This window comes from Symphodus melops (genome assembly GCF_947650265.1).
Source record: "Symphodus melops genome assembly, chromosome: 5".
NCBI classification, from domain to species: Eukaryota; Metazoa; Chordata; class Actinopteri; order Labriformes; family Labridae; genus Symphodus; species Symphodus melops.
Window position 1 is genome coordinate 16,218,807 of NC_136695.1, and position 16,140 is coordinate 16,234,946.

At 39.0% G+C, this 16,140-nt stretch overlaps 3 protein-coding genes across 8 annotated transcripts in view; 2 read left to right on the plus strand and 1 right to left on the minus strand.

Moving 5' to 3' along the window:
* The first annotated feature begins 2,437 nt into the window (after positions 1 to 2,437).
* On the plus strand, positions 2,438 to 6,070 carry LOC306824713 (CCN family member 3-like). Its single transcript, XM_079344984.1, has 5 exons — positions 2,438 to 2,600; positions 3,058 to 3,286; positions 3,478 to 3,732; positions 4,308 to 4,537; positions 4,718 to 6,070. The coding sequence occupies exons 1-5, from the start codon at positions 2,559 to 2,561 to the stop codon at positions 5,006 to 5,008; spliced, it is 1,047 nt and encodes a 348-aa protein (XP_079201110.1). The 5' UTR covers positions 2,438 to 2,558; the 3' UTR covers positions 5,009 to 6,070.
* A 4,200-nt stretch (positions 6,071 to 10,270) lies between these two features.
* LOC306824716 (uncharacterized protein) lies at positions 10,271 to 14,341 on the plus strand. The gene is made up of 3 exons (XM_079344987.1): positions 10,271 to 10,448; positions 11,708 to 11,824; positions 11,998 to 14,341. The coding sequence occupies exons 1-3, from the start codon at positions 10,388 to 10,390 to the stop codon at positions 12,207 to 12,209; spliced, it is 390 nt and encodes a 129-aa protein (XP_079201113.1). The 5' UTR covers positions 10,271 to 10,387; the 3' UTR covers positions 12,210 to 14,341.
* LOC306824711 (focal adhesion kinase 1-like) overlaps positions 13,280 to 16,140 on the minus strand; it is a 55,720-nt gene continuing 52,859 nt past the window's right edge. For all 6 annotated transcript variants that reach the window (XM_079344980.1, XM_079344978.1, XM_079344979.1 and 3 more), the window contains 3 exons: positions 15,821 to 15,901; positions 15,605 to 15,690; positions 13,280 to 15,350 (listed from right to left, as the gene is read on the minus strand). In XM_079344980.1, the coding sequence (XP_079201106.1) occupies positions 15,224 to 15,350; positions 15,605 to 15,690; positions 15,821 to 15,901 (294 nt within the window). In that variant the 3' untranslated portion in view covers positions 13,280 to 15,223. The remainder of the gene's footprint in view (positions 15,351 to 15,604; positions 15,691 to 15,820; positions 15,902 to 16,140) is intronic.

A 16,140-nucleotide genomic window follows, 5' to 3' on the forward strand; every position in this document is an offset into this window, starting at 1 on the left:
GAAAAAACAATGTCACTCTATCTGTGGTTTCAATGAAAATCGGAACTCTGTATGTTCTCTTTGTCTGTGCCTGTGATTTCATCAGAAAGACGAATCTAGACATTTTCCTACATATTACCTAAGTTAAGTTGTATGCAAATGTGACTTGTCCCTAACGATTTTCAGGCGTTCAGTGCTCTTGGTTTGCACAATGAGATGGCTTGATGAAAGGGTCAAAGCAACAACTGAATCCTCCACATATTTTGCCACATGTTACTGCATGATTTGAAAAACATTACGATGTTGCACTGTTCTTGTAAACTCTGAGTGAATCATGCTGACCTCTCAGTAGCTGCATCCAGTGTGTGGCCTCACTAGCTGGCTGACAGCTCGATACCCTGCAGCAGAGTCCAACACCAACAGCTAGCGGTTCGACAGCAGACTGCTGTTCAGCTTTTACTGTGAAATCTGTCTCTGTTTAAAAAAGACTGTCAAACCATAGTTCAAAATGGGACTCAAACACTTCCTACCACTGGAGGATAAGGCCTATTTAAGCTTAAACAAAAGATGAGTGTAATTATAAATGAGGTGTTCAACAAAGGATAAACCACAGACCCCCCCAGGAAGGTGAGCATGCAGACCTGCAAAGCCTTTGAACAGTACAAAGTGCGTCACAGTTTGACCTAACATCTGTCTCTGCATACTCCATATTTCTATTAGTCCAGCAAACATGCTTCCTCTCTTTATTTGATCTCAAATCTTCTTCCATATATTCCTCTACAGAGGAAATATTTCACAGATACCATAAAAGTGCGTGTACAGACATTCCAACTCACTCTTGTCATTCTGTGCCAAGCTGTCACAGAAAATATGGTTGTTGTTTCTACCTTGCTTGGAGTGGATGCCATTGGGTCTGGCTTACCTGACAGAGAAGCTGTGGTAATGGATACAGAACCATTTGGATACAATCATCTTATCATGAAAAGGTAGGCTTTGGAGGAGAATATTACTGTCACTGAGGAGTTATGGTACAAACAGTTTTAGTATTTTATAAAAGGCAACTTTAAATGTTGATGACTACAAATCAGTAGCATTAGTCAGTTTACAACCTGGAACAAAATCCTCAGTTTTACCATCCAAACACATCAAGGTTCAAGGTTCAAGGTTCAAGGTAAACTTTGTCATTGTCCAGGGGCAATTTGCTTTACAGCCAGCAATGAATAAAATACTGAAAAACTGAATAGCATACAATTAACACTAAAATGCAAGATGCAGATTGAAGGATTCACATGATGCTTATGAGGAGACCACAGGAACAAGTGATCTTTTTAATTGGTATATCCTGCATACAGGCAGAGTATATGTATATGCAGCAGCTTGTAGTGTGTGTCAAGGGGGAGCGTGCAATCACCAAGGACATCCTGTGCATTTTTTGTTGCTCTGGCTCTGTATCAAAACTGCTGCCAGCTATTTGACTGTACTAGTTCCAACCTCTATTTTACAGATCGAGATACCCAAACCAGCAGATAAAAGAGAAGGCTAAAATTGCCAATTGATCCAATGGAAGAACTCCTTCCTTTCCTTTTTTTTGAAAGTTAAACAATGCAAATTAAAAACTCTCATTTATGCCAAACATCCAGTTCAAGTTATTAAACTGGAAAGTCTAAAGCGTTAAGTGTTCAAAGGTCTTTTATATGCTCTTTGTCTCTTTGTTACCTCCTTGCATTTCAGGACAATTTGGTTTCTATAAATCTCCTACTTAATAAAATTGTAATTATTTATAATGTATTGTAACACAATAGTATAGACTGAATAAAACATGAAAATACACAAACACAAAATGAAATTACACTTCTTCACTTTTCCATTTGGCTTATTTACATTGCTCTCTCCCCTGCATCCACATAACTCTGCTCAAAGAAACCAAAACACATCTTTGACCAGATGTGTCCATCTAAGCTGCTGATGAACCAAAGTTTCCACTGTGAAGCTATTTTAGGAGGCTGTTACTATTCTACAGGGGATAAGAGGACTTTCCACTTTGACCTCCATGAAGGGTTTCAAAGGGTCACCACCCACTGTCAGTGGGACCAAAGAATGGAAACCCCTGGACCCATATGATGACCTGAACATCCTGGACTAAACAGGAAATCCCACTTATGGACACTTCAAATGAATGCCAGTTAACTGATAATCATCATTTTGACTAACTCAAAGTAAATTCAAGAATATGTATACTTTCACAGTAAAATTCAATAGACTGAAACACCACTCTTTATGTTTATGGGTCCCTGTTTGACAGGATCTCACAATAAAATGTGACTCTCGTCTTCCTCCAACCCTGGGCGATCTCTCCAACATTCCTTCCTAGTGGTCGTCATGGTGCCAGCAGGACAGCTCCTCTATATAAGGTCCTCCTGTCCAGACAGCTGAGCAAGAACGACAAAGAGATCACTACCTTCTGCTTCAACACAGCCAGAGAGAGAGAGAGAAAATCCTGACGCCAAGGACTCAAATCATCTCCAAGAGACACTATTTTTGAGACAGCAGATATTTTTGATCTTGCTCCACTTTACAAGATGATGACAGAGAGAGTGCTTTTTCTCTTCTTTGCAGCACAGGTAGGCAGTAACTGAATACATGGTTTGTCTTTTATAGGACAGACATTCTAGGCACTCAGTTCAGTTTAATAGAGGTATTTTATGTATTCAATTTGTTTATGATTATTATGACCAAGAAGGTTAATAATCTAACACAGAAAAAGTGCTTTTGAAACCTCTGCAAATCATATAATTTAAAATGATGAAAGACAATTATTTGAATTTGCTTAAAACTGATAAATTGGTTCACATGTTTTAACTACTTTTTTCAAAGAATTATTTGTATATAATATTGGTGCAGGAAAATCAGAATATCAGCTGAAATGGGGAAAAAAAGCCACCAAACTAATTCCATGCAATTAAAAAAAAAGTCATCAGATCCAAGCAAAGTCTAAACGTTCATTTTGATTTTGGTTCATGTACAGAGCAGCTGCAAGATCTACCATTAATAACTGTTTTCATCACCTTTGTCTCTCAGGTGTTTACACTAGCCCTGTCCCAGGTGTGCCCTCGGAGGTGCCAGTGTCCTAAGGAGCCCCCCATGTGTCCCCCTGGAGTGCCCCTGGTCCTGGATGACTGCGTCTGCTGTCTGGTGTGTGCCCGTCAGAAGGGCCAGGCGTGCTCTGAGATGAACCCTTGTGACACTCGGAAAGGACTGCAGTGTGCTTACAGTGCAGACATCCACAAAAGGACCGGCATCTGTGTCGGTAAGTGGACAATAACATTTCCAATATTGTTTGCAGGATTTTAAATGTATGGGAAAATGTTGTCTACACAAATGCAGACCATGATATAACATTTGTGTCATTACGTTTTGGTGAATTACAGTTTCTTCTAATTGTATACAACTAAATAATTTGCAATGATTAACCCCACTTTTCTGTATTTTGTCCTCTAGCTCATGAGGGACTCGTGTGTGTGTTGGATGGTTCTGTCTATCAAAACGGTCAGACCTTCTTTCCCAGCTGCAAATACCAGTGTATGTGCCGAGACGGGCAGATTGCCTGTGTGCCACGCTGCAATGTGGATGTGATGCTGCCGGGGCCAGACTGCCCCATGCCGCGCAGAGTGCAGGTGCCAGGAGAGTGCTGCGAGAAGTGGGTGTGTGAGCCGCTGGCTGAGGCCAGTGCACTTGGTGGATTAGCAATGGCAGGTAAATACTTTTAGGTTGGATGAAGTAGGCCATTTGCACAGATACATGCATAAAGTTGCCTATTGCTCTTTGACGTTGGTGCCACAGCAGTGTGAGACGCATAGTTGAAAGGTTATGCACATTTGTCTGACCTGACCAGCGGGAAGGAGAAGGAAACAAGGAGGGAAAAATTAGAGGAAAAAAAGGACAGGAGGAGGGAACAAATATGAAAAGGAAAGTTTTGTATTTCAGTCTGGAGTGTAAAACAGTACAATGAGAAAATACTTTACTACCATTTAAAGATCAGAGATCCTTTTGCTCATAGATTTCTTTAAAAAATACCACATTTTTATCTTGAAGGGATTTACTTGGATAAAATTATTTAAAGCTTTTTCCTACCAACACCTTTTCCTGCCGTCTTTAACTTTAACTTTTAATACAGTTTGCTTCTATAAGACCAAGGAGAAAAATCTAAAACCATCTAAAATGATTCCCCACCAAAGCCTCATACTTTAGTTTCAAGTTTTTTTTCAGTTGAATTATCATTTTTTTCATTTCATGGCCTTTTAACAAGCCCACCTGTCATGTTTCTTCAGCTTATCGTCGAGAGGAAAGCGTGAGCTTCGACAATTGGGACCCCAGCCTGAACTGCATTGAACAGACCACAGAGTGGGGCGCCTGTTCTCAGACCTGTGGCATGGGGGTGTCCACCAGAGTCACCAATAAGAACAGCCGCTGTGAAATGGTTAAACAGAGCCGACTGTGTATGATCAGACCCTGTGACGACCAGCAGGACCAGACTCAGCTGGCACAGCTTGCACCAAAGGTATTTTTTTGATTATTTTTTAACAAACTATATATCTTTTTGAGATTCTTTTTTTAGCTTTAGCTTTTATATCTCTCACTATCATTACAATTTTAAACTGTTTTGTTTAAATAGAGCTCTCTGCAAACAAAAAGCATAGGAATCTCTAGTGATGACTTGTGTCTCTTTGTCTCCCTGCAGAGAGGCAGCAAGTGCCAAAGGATGGTGAGGAGTGACAAAGCCGTCCACCTCTCCTATAAGAACTGCACCAGTGTACAGGCCTACAAGCCTCGCTACTGTGGCTCCTGCTTAGATGGCCGCTGCTGCACCCCTCACAGAACCAAGACTGCCCTGGTGGAGTTCAAATGTAATGGTAAAACTAGCAGGAAGCCAGTGATGGCCATCCTGACCTGTGCCTGCCATAGCCACTGCCCCCGAGACAATACTGTTTGGCTGCCATCAGAGCTGGGCTACAGCGGCATGAGGTTATAGGCCATGAAAAACCCCTCTAAATGTGAGGTTATAATGAACAGACGGTCAAGCTTTAAACTGATGACCCTTTCTGTACATCGAAGAAAACACGAGTTACATTAACTCTTAATTTTGTAATCATGAAAACCTACAATGTTAAGGCCTTTTACTTACATCGTATTGACCAGAAAATTAGACTTTTTCTTTGGTCTAATTTATGAAGTGAGAATCCTCTTTTGAGGTTAAGATAGTAGAGAATTGAATAGCTCTGTATGTCTCTCTTGGAGAGGGATTTGTGTAACATCCTGTGGACAAATAAATGTCATCTGCGATATTTTTAAGTCGATATAAAGCACTTAAACCTTGTGATACATACATACATACATACATACAGGATTGAAACGTGTGTCAATAATTTGTAACAGACTTCAGTTTTACATACTTAGATAGCTCACATTTTGAGAACAAAGGCTTTGGCAGTGCAATAAACTGAAGGAAACATCTTCTTTCTCAATACATTTAAACATACTGTATACTCAGACACAGTCAAAGATAGTACATACATTTTATAACCAAACTGTCATCCAGTGGTTTAAATCATCAATACAACAGAAGAAGCATTTTATTAGTTGTTGCCTTTCACCTGCACCGCTGTGGAAATCTTTCAACTCCAGGGCACATTTTTGAAATGTTCTGGACTATGTGCTTTGACCTCGTCCAAACAGAAGGCTCAGTCTATGAAAGACCGGTCACTGTGGTGACTTTGTGCCACTTCTAACATCTGCCTGAAAGTTTACCCTTGTTGTAAAATGCACAATGTCCATTCTCCTCATGATGTTGTTTAAGTAGAAAAGTAGTGCACATGAACAACATGTATTTTAATAATGACAAAAGTTTTGTAAATACTTGCTGTATAGTTTGACTGAGTGTGTATCAAATACACAACTTTTGAAGTAAACATGAATGTGTATATATTGGAATGTGGTTTCATTTTGCTTACTACTTGAATTATATTCCAAACTGCCTTTTCCTGTATCTGCCTGGATTATCCTGAAAAACTCAACATTTCAAAATAAAAGTGTATTTTTCTTACCAATTTCTGATCTCTTTGTTATGGCTCAATACTAATATACTTTATTCTGGTTGTTCGTTGAGGTGAAAGAGCATCAGGAGACATTATTTACATGTTACAGTCAGATTATTAAAGCTACTGTGAAGAGTTTTTACCGGTTGCAAAACACGCTGAAATTAGCTGAAATTAGCTGAAATTACTTTTTGATTTAGAAAAGCAATGAAGACCATTTATAGACTGATTATATCTTTGTAGTCATTTGTTTGTAAGCGCTGCTGAAGGGTACGTGTCAGATGAGTGTGTTTAAGAAAAAACCTAATGTTTCCCATTTGGACCACTGATAAATTTGGCTTTTTTTGAAAGAAAGCAGGATTAAGAATTGGTGTTGTACTTACTCATGTGAAGGGTTAGCCAGCTTTGACACATTTCCTCACAGGAGCTGTAACTGAGGATTATAGAGGGAAGTGAAGGTATTAACATTGTCGATGCGTTTAAATATATATTTATGTTTTAAATAAGGCACTGAGATGTGAATTGGTGAACAAGTTCCCGACCTGTGTTCTTAACTTAGTCCAGTACAAGTGTCTTTTAATTGACCTTTTGTCAATCCATTTCTTTTATTTTCTAATATCTCTGGATTCCAATAATACAGATACATTATCCATCAAATTCAAAATACTATGAAAACTCACAACCAACCTATGATACACTCAAAACTCTTTTTTCCCTCCATATTGTACACATCTGGTAGGAAATACTTGGAGAGATGGCTCCATAAACCAAGACTCCACACAGTGTTCAAAGTCAGATTCATATTATGACCTAACACGTCTCATTGTAAAACTAAATAAAGGCAAAGAAAACATAAAACACTTTTTGACTCTAACAATCAAAATAATAAATGAATATAGAAAACAAAAGGTGCTCATGTGAGAAAGAAACTTTTTGAACATGTTTTTTTTTTACTGCAGCTAACTGTTAGATGATCCTAAAGATACTGCTGCTCTATGTTTATCAACAAGGGTTGCTGACGAATATAAAAGCAAAATCACAGTATTGATGATGATGATGGTTATGTCTGATAACGACAATAAGACGGTCTCTACTGATCAGTGTTGAAGAACAGCCGTCAATGTTGTGCTTTGCCTCTGTGCATTGCTTGTCAGCACCTGTGTCCAGTCGGACTTACAGCTGTTCGTTTGTACTTACTGACATTGTTTCCTTGTTTCGAGATCCTTGCTTGTGTCGTACTTACTCTCTGATGTATGTTGCCTTTGATGAAAGCATTGACTAAGTGAATTGTAGAATCATAAAAAAGTTTTTTTTCTGAGCCCTTTTCCTAGAAATGAGCTCAGCTCTTGAAACATCACACATCTGCATTCGATGTGGAACCCTTTCTCTGGATTCCCTTTTCATGTCATCACATGGGACCCAGAAGCTAGCGAAACCCCTAAGCCCCATTGACAGTGTGTATTGACCTTTGAGCTTCCTCCCTGAACCTTACCTGTTGGGTCGCAGTGAAAACCCTGTTCTCCCCTCTGGGATTTGCTGCTGATTCCTGAAATAGCTTCTGAATGGAAACTTTAGCACATCAGTCGTCTGAATCAGAAGGAGACTAACAGTGTGGTCCACACGTGGCATCAGCTTTGTTAAAGCATCTGTTGACCAGAGTGTGTGTATGGAAATGTTACGTGTTGGTTAGGTTTGATAAACCAAAACTTTATGCGGATTCTAGTGTTTTATTCTCTCTTTGTGCAGCATGTTAACACTTCGAGAGGAAGGAGAGGAAAGTAAAATTGAAGGATGAATGAAAGCACATTGTTTCCATATTTTCACAATAGTGCCATTGCTTGTCTGTCTGCCTACTTAGCTGATAAGTTTCAAGAACTAATGGACAACATTAATGGTGTCCAAATAATCAATATGACTTCTCTTATTCTCTGACTGGGAACAGTTTTACAATGGTGAGCTGATGATAACGTCCAATGTGGGCTTTTCACAAATGTTTTGTCTGAGTGAGAGTCACACACAGTAGATTATTATTCCTTATAAATGGACGGATGGGTGGATAAATGCCTGGGTGATTGGTTGACTGATGGGCTGAATGACTTTCAGCCTGGCCACCTTGTTGCAGGTGATTTAAGAATTGGTATTTTAGGCTATGTATTCTTTGACACCAACCTCTATGGAATATTATGGGATGCTGCAAATGAGATGATAAATGAGATGAGCAGTCCAGCGGTCTTGACATGTTTTTATAACTTTAAAAATGACTAAAGGTCTGTAAAACGTGGTCTGTATCTGTAACAGCTGATGGTTTTAAATGTTTGTGACAAGTGAAGAAGATTTGTCAGTAAAGCCCCTTACAACATGAGAGTTTTTAATGCATTGTGACATTGAAATGGATTGTTACATAACATTATGATTATGTTTTAGCTCTATTTTCTTTCTTTAAAACCTTAAGTTTCAAGGCACACCGGCTGAAAAACGTCTTCTCGTCATGATGAAGCGCTGCAACAAATGAACGCTGACTGACTGTGTTTGGCTTTTAAAAACAAAAAGAAATGATATCTGTCTAGTAATATCTTTCTAAAAGATAAATACAACAAAAACAATTTCAAAGTCTGTGACATAGTTGTTGAATCTTGGATGCATACAGTTCATGTAAAAAGTGTTCTATTGCTACAATGAGCTTTGAACAAATCTGCTCTCATTAGGAACCATTATATTATGCTGTATCCACACACACACACACACACACACACACACACACACACACACACACAAACACACACACACACACACACGAACTCTGTTCATGTTGCCATATTCATAAAAGCATAAATAATACACCTGCTTTATTCTGCTTTGACTCTTAAACCTGCTCTTTACCCCGAGTTAATATGCCCTCTTCTGCCCTCAGCTGGTGAAGGTCTAAAATTACTCCTCTATCTAAAGCAAAACTGAAATGGAGAGAGGATAGCATGTTAAAATATCTGAAACTAGCTCACAGTATGTATAGATGTATACATCAAATTCAAGACTTTGGTATGAATTACGATTAAAAACTTCAGAATACAGAGATCTGTGATGATTTGAACTAACTCTCCATCCTCTGTTACTCTACACTTCTCTGCCAAAACTAGTTTGTGCTCATAAACACGTGCAATCAGATCATGACAAGGCTGATCATGGGTGAAACTGCTCAACTGGTTTCTGTTAATTCACCCACATGCTGCCTGGGAGTGTGTGTTTTAGTGTGTGTGTATTATTTACTGTCTGAATGCTTGGCTGGGTTTAGGAATCCTTGCTACTTCCCATTCACGTTCAGGTTTGGCATCAGGTTATCGTTTTGATTCACAGAATCAAACTGTGTTTGTCAGTGTGTGCGAGATGCGTACTCACTGAGTGGGCTGTGTGTGTGCTAGGTGTGTGTGTTAACTGGGTGTGGGATACTTCATTCCTCATTAGACAGATGTGATGTGACAAATCTGAAGTTGACATTTGCTTTCAGACATTCTAAGAATGTAAAAAAAAAAAAAAAAATCATTTTACTTGTATGTCTATTATGTTCTCCACCAAGTCCTGAGGTATATATTGTAAATGTGGCTTTTTAGCAGCTAAATGCTTTACTATGTTTACCAATTATACAGAATCGGTGTCCGTTAACAAACCCAATGGCATTGCTTATTTTAACTTCAGATCAAATAAGCAAAGCTGTAATAAAATGCAAAGAAACAACTTTCAGAGGACACTGAAAGTTGTATGGATCAGTGTTGCAGCACACTTTATACACTAAAGGAGATATGTATCACAGAAAAATGTGTGCGAATCTCTCCACAAACCAGTAAAAATGTTAGTCAGGGTATTGTGACATAATAATTAAAAGACATGTTTGCTGTAGAAGTACTGTACATGTTACATGTGATAATGCCTGCAGCAAGAAAATCCTGCAGCACAGGTTGAGCTCAACAAACTGAAATTGATGACATAGAAGGTGTTCCCCTTAGCCTGCACAGACACACACTGTTTCTGTTTACCTCAGCTTCAACTCAATGAGCCACTGTATGTGTGTGTGTGATTGACAGAAGATAAATAACACGCAAGTATCTTTGAGCCAAAGGAATGTCCTGCACACACAAAAGAGACAACATTTATGAGATGCTTTTTGTGCCACGCAGTGATGATGATATGGGCCGGACCGATCTGATCAAATGCCTCATTAAAACAACACATGTAAACACACACATGTAAACACACACACATACTGTAGAGCAACCACACCTGGTTTGACAGCAGACAGTTCAGACTCAGCTGGTGAACGCACAATGACGCCTGTTACGAAGATGCTGCTCAGCCTCGCTCTCCTCGCTTTCCTCATCTCCCCGGGTAAGAAAACATACTGCAGGGTGAAGGGGGAAAGGGATAGGGGACTCTTTTTCAGAGTGGAGACATTTGGGTTTTTTTTAAAGGCTAACAGAGGCTGGGTCAAGATATCAAGGCTTTAGTCTTGGAGCAGTGACATTATGTGCCTGAAGGGGATCCAGTGACATCAGTTTCAGGGTTTAAAAACAAACAAAATGAAGACATCCCTGCTCCTTTGCTGAGAAAGTCCAATGCAATATGCTTGTTTGGATTATGTGAACAAAATTATAACTACTCTTCACAGTGAACATTTTAATTTATTAGATTTTCCCGGAAAACATTTTAATTTATTTTTTAACTTTAATAAGGGATTTTTTTCAGCTTTTTTTTCTTCAGCTATGTAAACTTGGTGATGGAGTACTGCTCTTTATTAATGACCAATTATCTAATTTTGTTACGTTTAGACACCTTTCTATTTGAAAGATTTGCTTAAGTAGTTGTTGTAAAGGTGTTACTAACATTAACATTTAATTATAGATGAAATACAACCAGGAACAGCAGTACAAAGTCATACTTTTTTAAAATGACATCCTCATTCATAAACGATTTTTTTTAAGTTGCCCTTACATGTTTTTGTGTTAGACTGTGGGTTTCATCACAACACCCATGCACCCTAAATGTGTGTGTGTGTGTGTGTGTGTGTGTGTTCACTGAGATGCTGATTAATAGCAGAGCAGAACAATACATTCTGAATGGGATGAACAGTGGCCTGTTTCTGAATACTCACCAGTTGTTATAATTAAAGAAACAAGCCCAGCCAGTTTAGACATGCCACCTATGGGAGTATCTGTCTTTTCTATTTAAGGACATTTCTTATGTGGCTTTAAAACCTCTTCATAAATGTTTCTGTAGTTTTCTTCCTCTATACTTAAAGCAAGGATACCACGTGTATCTCAGGCTGCTTGGATTTAAATGTAAGCTAACAACTTAACTTCTAGCATTGTTGATTGTAATAAAAGAGCAGAGATACTAAGGAGGATGACTTAAATTCCAAATGTTAAAAAAAGAATAATACTTTAACTTCTAATGAACCTTCTCTTCACTTGGTCTGCTTTAATCAGGAATATGCCCTCACTGTCAACTATATAGAAATGTAAACACGTACAAATATGATAAATACCCATATATCAGTTTTGGATAGTGTTTTAAAAAAAATAAAGTACATTATTATAAATGCTACGTTTTCTCTTTTAATTATGTTTCTGTTTCCCCCATTGCTGCAGTGCTGTCACTTAGCTGCTATACGTGCAGCTCTGCTAGCACTAATGAAGCCTGCAACCAGAACAATGAGGAATGTCCGGCGCCGCAGGACACCTGCATGACTGTTGTGGACATTTTAGGTAACGCTCAAACTAAGTATCAGATGTACGATGTTAAAAAAAAACTGCACGTGTTTAGGCTTCAGATATGCAGTAGTTTATGACTGGAGTAAGCATTACTCCAAAAAATGTGAACGTGTAGAACTTAAATCAAAACTCAGTCCAACTTCCTTTCCTTTGTGTGTGTCGCCAAGGTTCTAACAAAGTCATTAATAAGCAGTGTGCGAGCCGGGCCACGTGCGATGGAGCCGCTGCCTCCGCCTTTGTGGACTCAAATGGGAACGGGAACGTTGTCAACTGCTGCAACAGTTTCAACTTGTGTAACTTCAGCGGAGCGGAGTCCGTTCACATTCACACAGCAGTGCTGCTTCTTGCTGCAGGTGTGCTATTCCTGCTGTCATGTTGATACCAGAGGAGTTGCAATATAACCGTCATGTAAAGACTGTTTAGTCTTTTGGCAACATACAGCTCTTTTATACTATTATTTATACGGTTGTAAAGTATTGACAGTAAACAAGCGTCCTTTTTATTGCTGTACAGAATGTTTTAATGGCTTGTTAAAAATATATATATTGTAGTGGTTAGTGTGCGCACCGCGTATGGAGTCCTCCAAGCGGGTTGCCCGGGTTCGAGTCTGACCTGTGACTCCTTTCCCGTTTGTCTTTTATCTCTCTCTCTCTCCAATTTCTGACTCTTATCAGTCCCGTCTTTAAAGTAAAGGCAGCAGAAAATGGCCCAAAAAAAGGTTTTTGATGCAGCATGTGCTGGATATTTCTAATGAATGTTTCGAAACCGACTAAAATTACTCAAAAGGGTTTAAATCAATTTCCATATGGTGGTGCAATATGGAGATTGTGTAGTGAAATTTGAAAGTTGGAGAAGTGAAACTGAATACAAAAACTTTATTCAAAGTAAAAATGGTTCTCTGAACATTGTTTGGAGGTAAAAAAAAACTACCAGGAGAGATGCAGTTTCACTGGTGGGACAATAACTTCTCATGTAACATTTTATTTCAAATAGTGTTACACAGACCAAATTTTCCTCTGAGGACAGTTTATGTAGACTTATTCACATATATCACATCATCTGTACACTTCTCCAACCTTTACATTTCTCTACCCGAAACTCCATAGTGCACCTGTACAGTAGTTAGACCTTTTGGTCAAGGTCAATAATTGTCCTTGCGACATATATTAATTCAAAATTTAAAATATTAATTTATTTTTGTAGTTTTTTTTGACTCTATTCATTCAAAATGTTATGTTAAAAACATGTTTGTTGGAACGAAATGTTAACTATATGAAAGCAACTCTTAGGAAAAAAAAAAAAAGCATAAAAAAACCCAAAACCACCTCCCTACATCTCTGTCAATATGTAAACAAATACCTGTCATTCTCAAAACATCATACAAAACCAGAAGATTAAGTACTTACAAATAAATTCTGAATAAGATGAATAAGAATGTGGTCAGTCTGATTTCCATTTCGTCATTATTTTATTTCATCGTTTTTTTCACCTATTTGACAAGATGTCGGATTTTGCTCAGAAGACAAAATAAAAACCAGTGTTTACTAGTACGAGTTCTGTACAATTCACCAGTGATACACACCAGTATAGCTTACAATATACCAACATGAGCAGATTTACACAACAACAAGGAGATAAAATAGATAGTTTTTTGTTTTGTAAGCACTTTTTATCCCTGTACCACCCAGGTTATTGATGATGTCATCACTGGCTGAACATGAAAATCCAATCTGGCTTGAAAAGAGTTCAAAAGAGTTTTTATTCTTTATTTTGGTGCTGTGCAAATATGCTCTCCATACCGTATACCATGCTATACCAGTACAGACACCAGTATATTTCATATAGGAGTAGGTCAAACTCCATGTGGGGTCAGTATTAACAAAGACACACGTGATCTGCTGTGTTTTCTGTTGTTTTCCCAGTCTCAGGCTCCACATGTGTTTGTTTCCCTGTTGATAGAAAGGAAAATATCTAAAGAGTTACACAACTGGGAAACTGGGATTCAAAGCACAAAGGTTCCAGTTCTGAGGTTTGGTTGTGTTCCCGTTTGTTTGAGAGGACAGTTCAAGGTGTTACATCAGTCCTACTTGAGGATAACCTGACCGATAGAGGACTGTAAGTAAGGAGTAAGGAAGAGGAAACACTCAACTTTCAGAAAGAAATTGTAGATCAGTTTCAGACAACGATGTCCTCCTCTTGTCTCCTTGATGAACAGAAAGTATCAAGTCGTTCAGTTACTATTTTGTATATTTTTTTGCTCATCAGAGTCAATGCTGGGATTGATTATCAGTACAGAGGAAGAAGAATGTGACTGGAGAAAACAACACAAAAAAACATGGAGCCAGCCGACATAAAGAGTAGACTAAAATGAGTGCTTCTAGGGAGTTTCCTGTCTGTAGCGATTACCCAGACAAAGTTGGATTCTTCACATTAGGAGTCTTAAAAACCTGTTCAGAGAAAAGCTGAGGAAGACGTAAGGAAGGAGAAAATGATGACAGAAAAACTGAAAAAGTGAGATGAAGAATGAGAGAAAAGGAAAGGAAAGAGAAGCGTAGTGATTTCTTTCTCAGGCAACAGTTTTTTTTTCTCCTCGTCTGTTCCTCCGTCTCCTCTGCAATTTCTGAGTCTATAAATAAAACCTGGTGAGACAGAAGGAAGACGGGTGCGTGTGGAAGAGAGAAACAGGAGGAGCGGTGAAGGGCGGAGGCTGCTTCTCCAAACGTAACAGCGACTTGTCTTTACTTGGTTGAACAGTCCAAACAAAACAGCGCTTGGCCGACTCTTTCGAAATAATCCATGACAATGCAGAGGTATTTCAACTGAGGAGAAGGTTCACATCCAGGGGGTCAAAACACACAACATCAACAAATGTACTGACACGGCTGCTGGCTGACTTCTGAGTCAATTCTCACAGGGAAGTTTCATGCGGATATGTTGCAGATGAAACGCAGTCTGATCAGTTTCTGTTGACTTTGCTCGAGATCCACTCGATGTAAACAACACATCGTCCACTCGCTCCAATGATAGGGTTACTGTCAGAGGGAATCAGGCTCATCTTGGGTTCATCTTTATATTCCAGTTCAAAGAGATTGAAGCTGCCGAGACCCTGACTCAGGAAGTGTTGTTGCTCTGTTCTTGTATTAAGCGAGTCACAGTGGTGGTGAGTTTGACACAGGATTCAACATCTAAGGATTTGTCACGGATTGCTGTAAAAATGGCAGAGCCACTGTTTCCTCCTTTGACATAAATCAGTCAGCTCCAACAAGTCTCAAATATCATGATTGACGTGACTCATCCGGGAGTCTTTTATTCGTTTTCCTCCACTGCTGACAAGAACCACAACGATGCTTCAGAGCAGACCGCCTCACGTTGGTCAGCCCAGCGCTCGTGGGGCTAGTGTGGACGGGACTGAGCCATCATCTTGAGTCGTGATTGGTCGATGACATCCAGCAGGTTCTTTGCATCGACAGCAAGAGCGTGAGCAGCCGTCAACATCTGCTTTTTATAGTCCTGCTGGAGGCTAGGACAGAGCACAAGCATTCACTAATTAAAATACCTGTTACTATTGAGATGAGCAGTCAGATATAGAGAGCAACTACTAGAACGGTTTAATCATTCTAACTTTGGCGCCCTCTCGTGGTTGCATCATTTGGCCACAGCAGCAGACATGATCTCTTTCCCTCCGTCTGTGGCCTTAAATTGACACCGTACACTTTCCTATACACAACAAAGACAAAACTAAATGAAAAATTTCTTTTTACTATCTGAACCTACCTGGTCATCACATACTGTTGGGCTAACTTCATCTTCCCAATTAGCTCCGCCAAGTCAGAGTTCAGGAGTTTCTGCGCCATCTCTATCTGTGAATGAAAAGTATTGATGTTTAAAATCCATCAACACCAATTAAAAAAAAAAAAAAGAAAAGATATATGATATACTTTAAAAACACTAAAGTAAGCGTGTGCGGTTAGTGACAGTGCATTTTTTTACCTCTCTGTGTGTACTGGCTGGAAGTTGCGGTAAAGTCTCATCCACTGTGGCCAATAACGTCCTCAAGGCTAAACCTACATCCTGAAAGACAACAAACAGACAAATGACTCAGAAGACAAGAAAATTATTACAAATACGTATTTCTCACTCAGGACTGAATAACCAGTGTGGATCCAGCAATATTATTTAAGAGAGTGTAAGACAAAGAAGCTCACGAGAAGACACCAAATATTTTATCTCCTCAATTAAAGGAAACAGCTATTGAGGGCACAAGGTCGTATCTGTAGTGTAACATGTCATTAAAATGAATAATGTGGAAG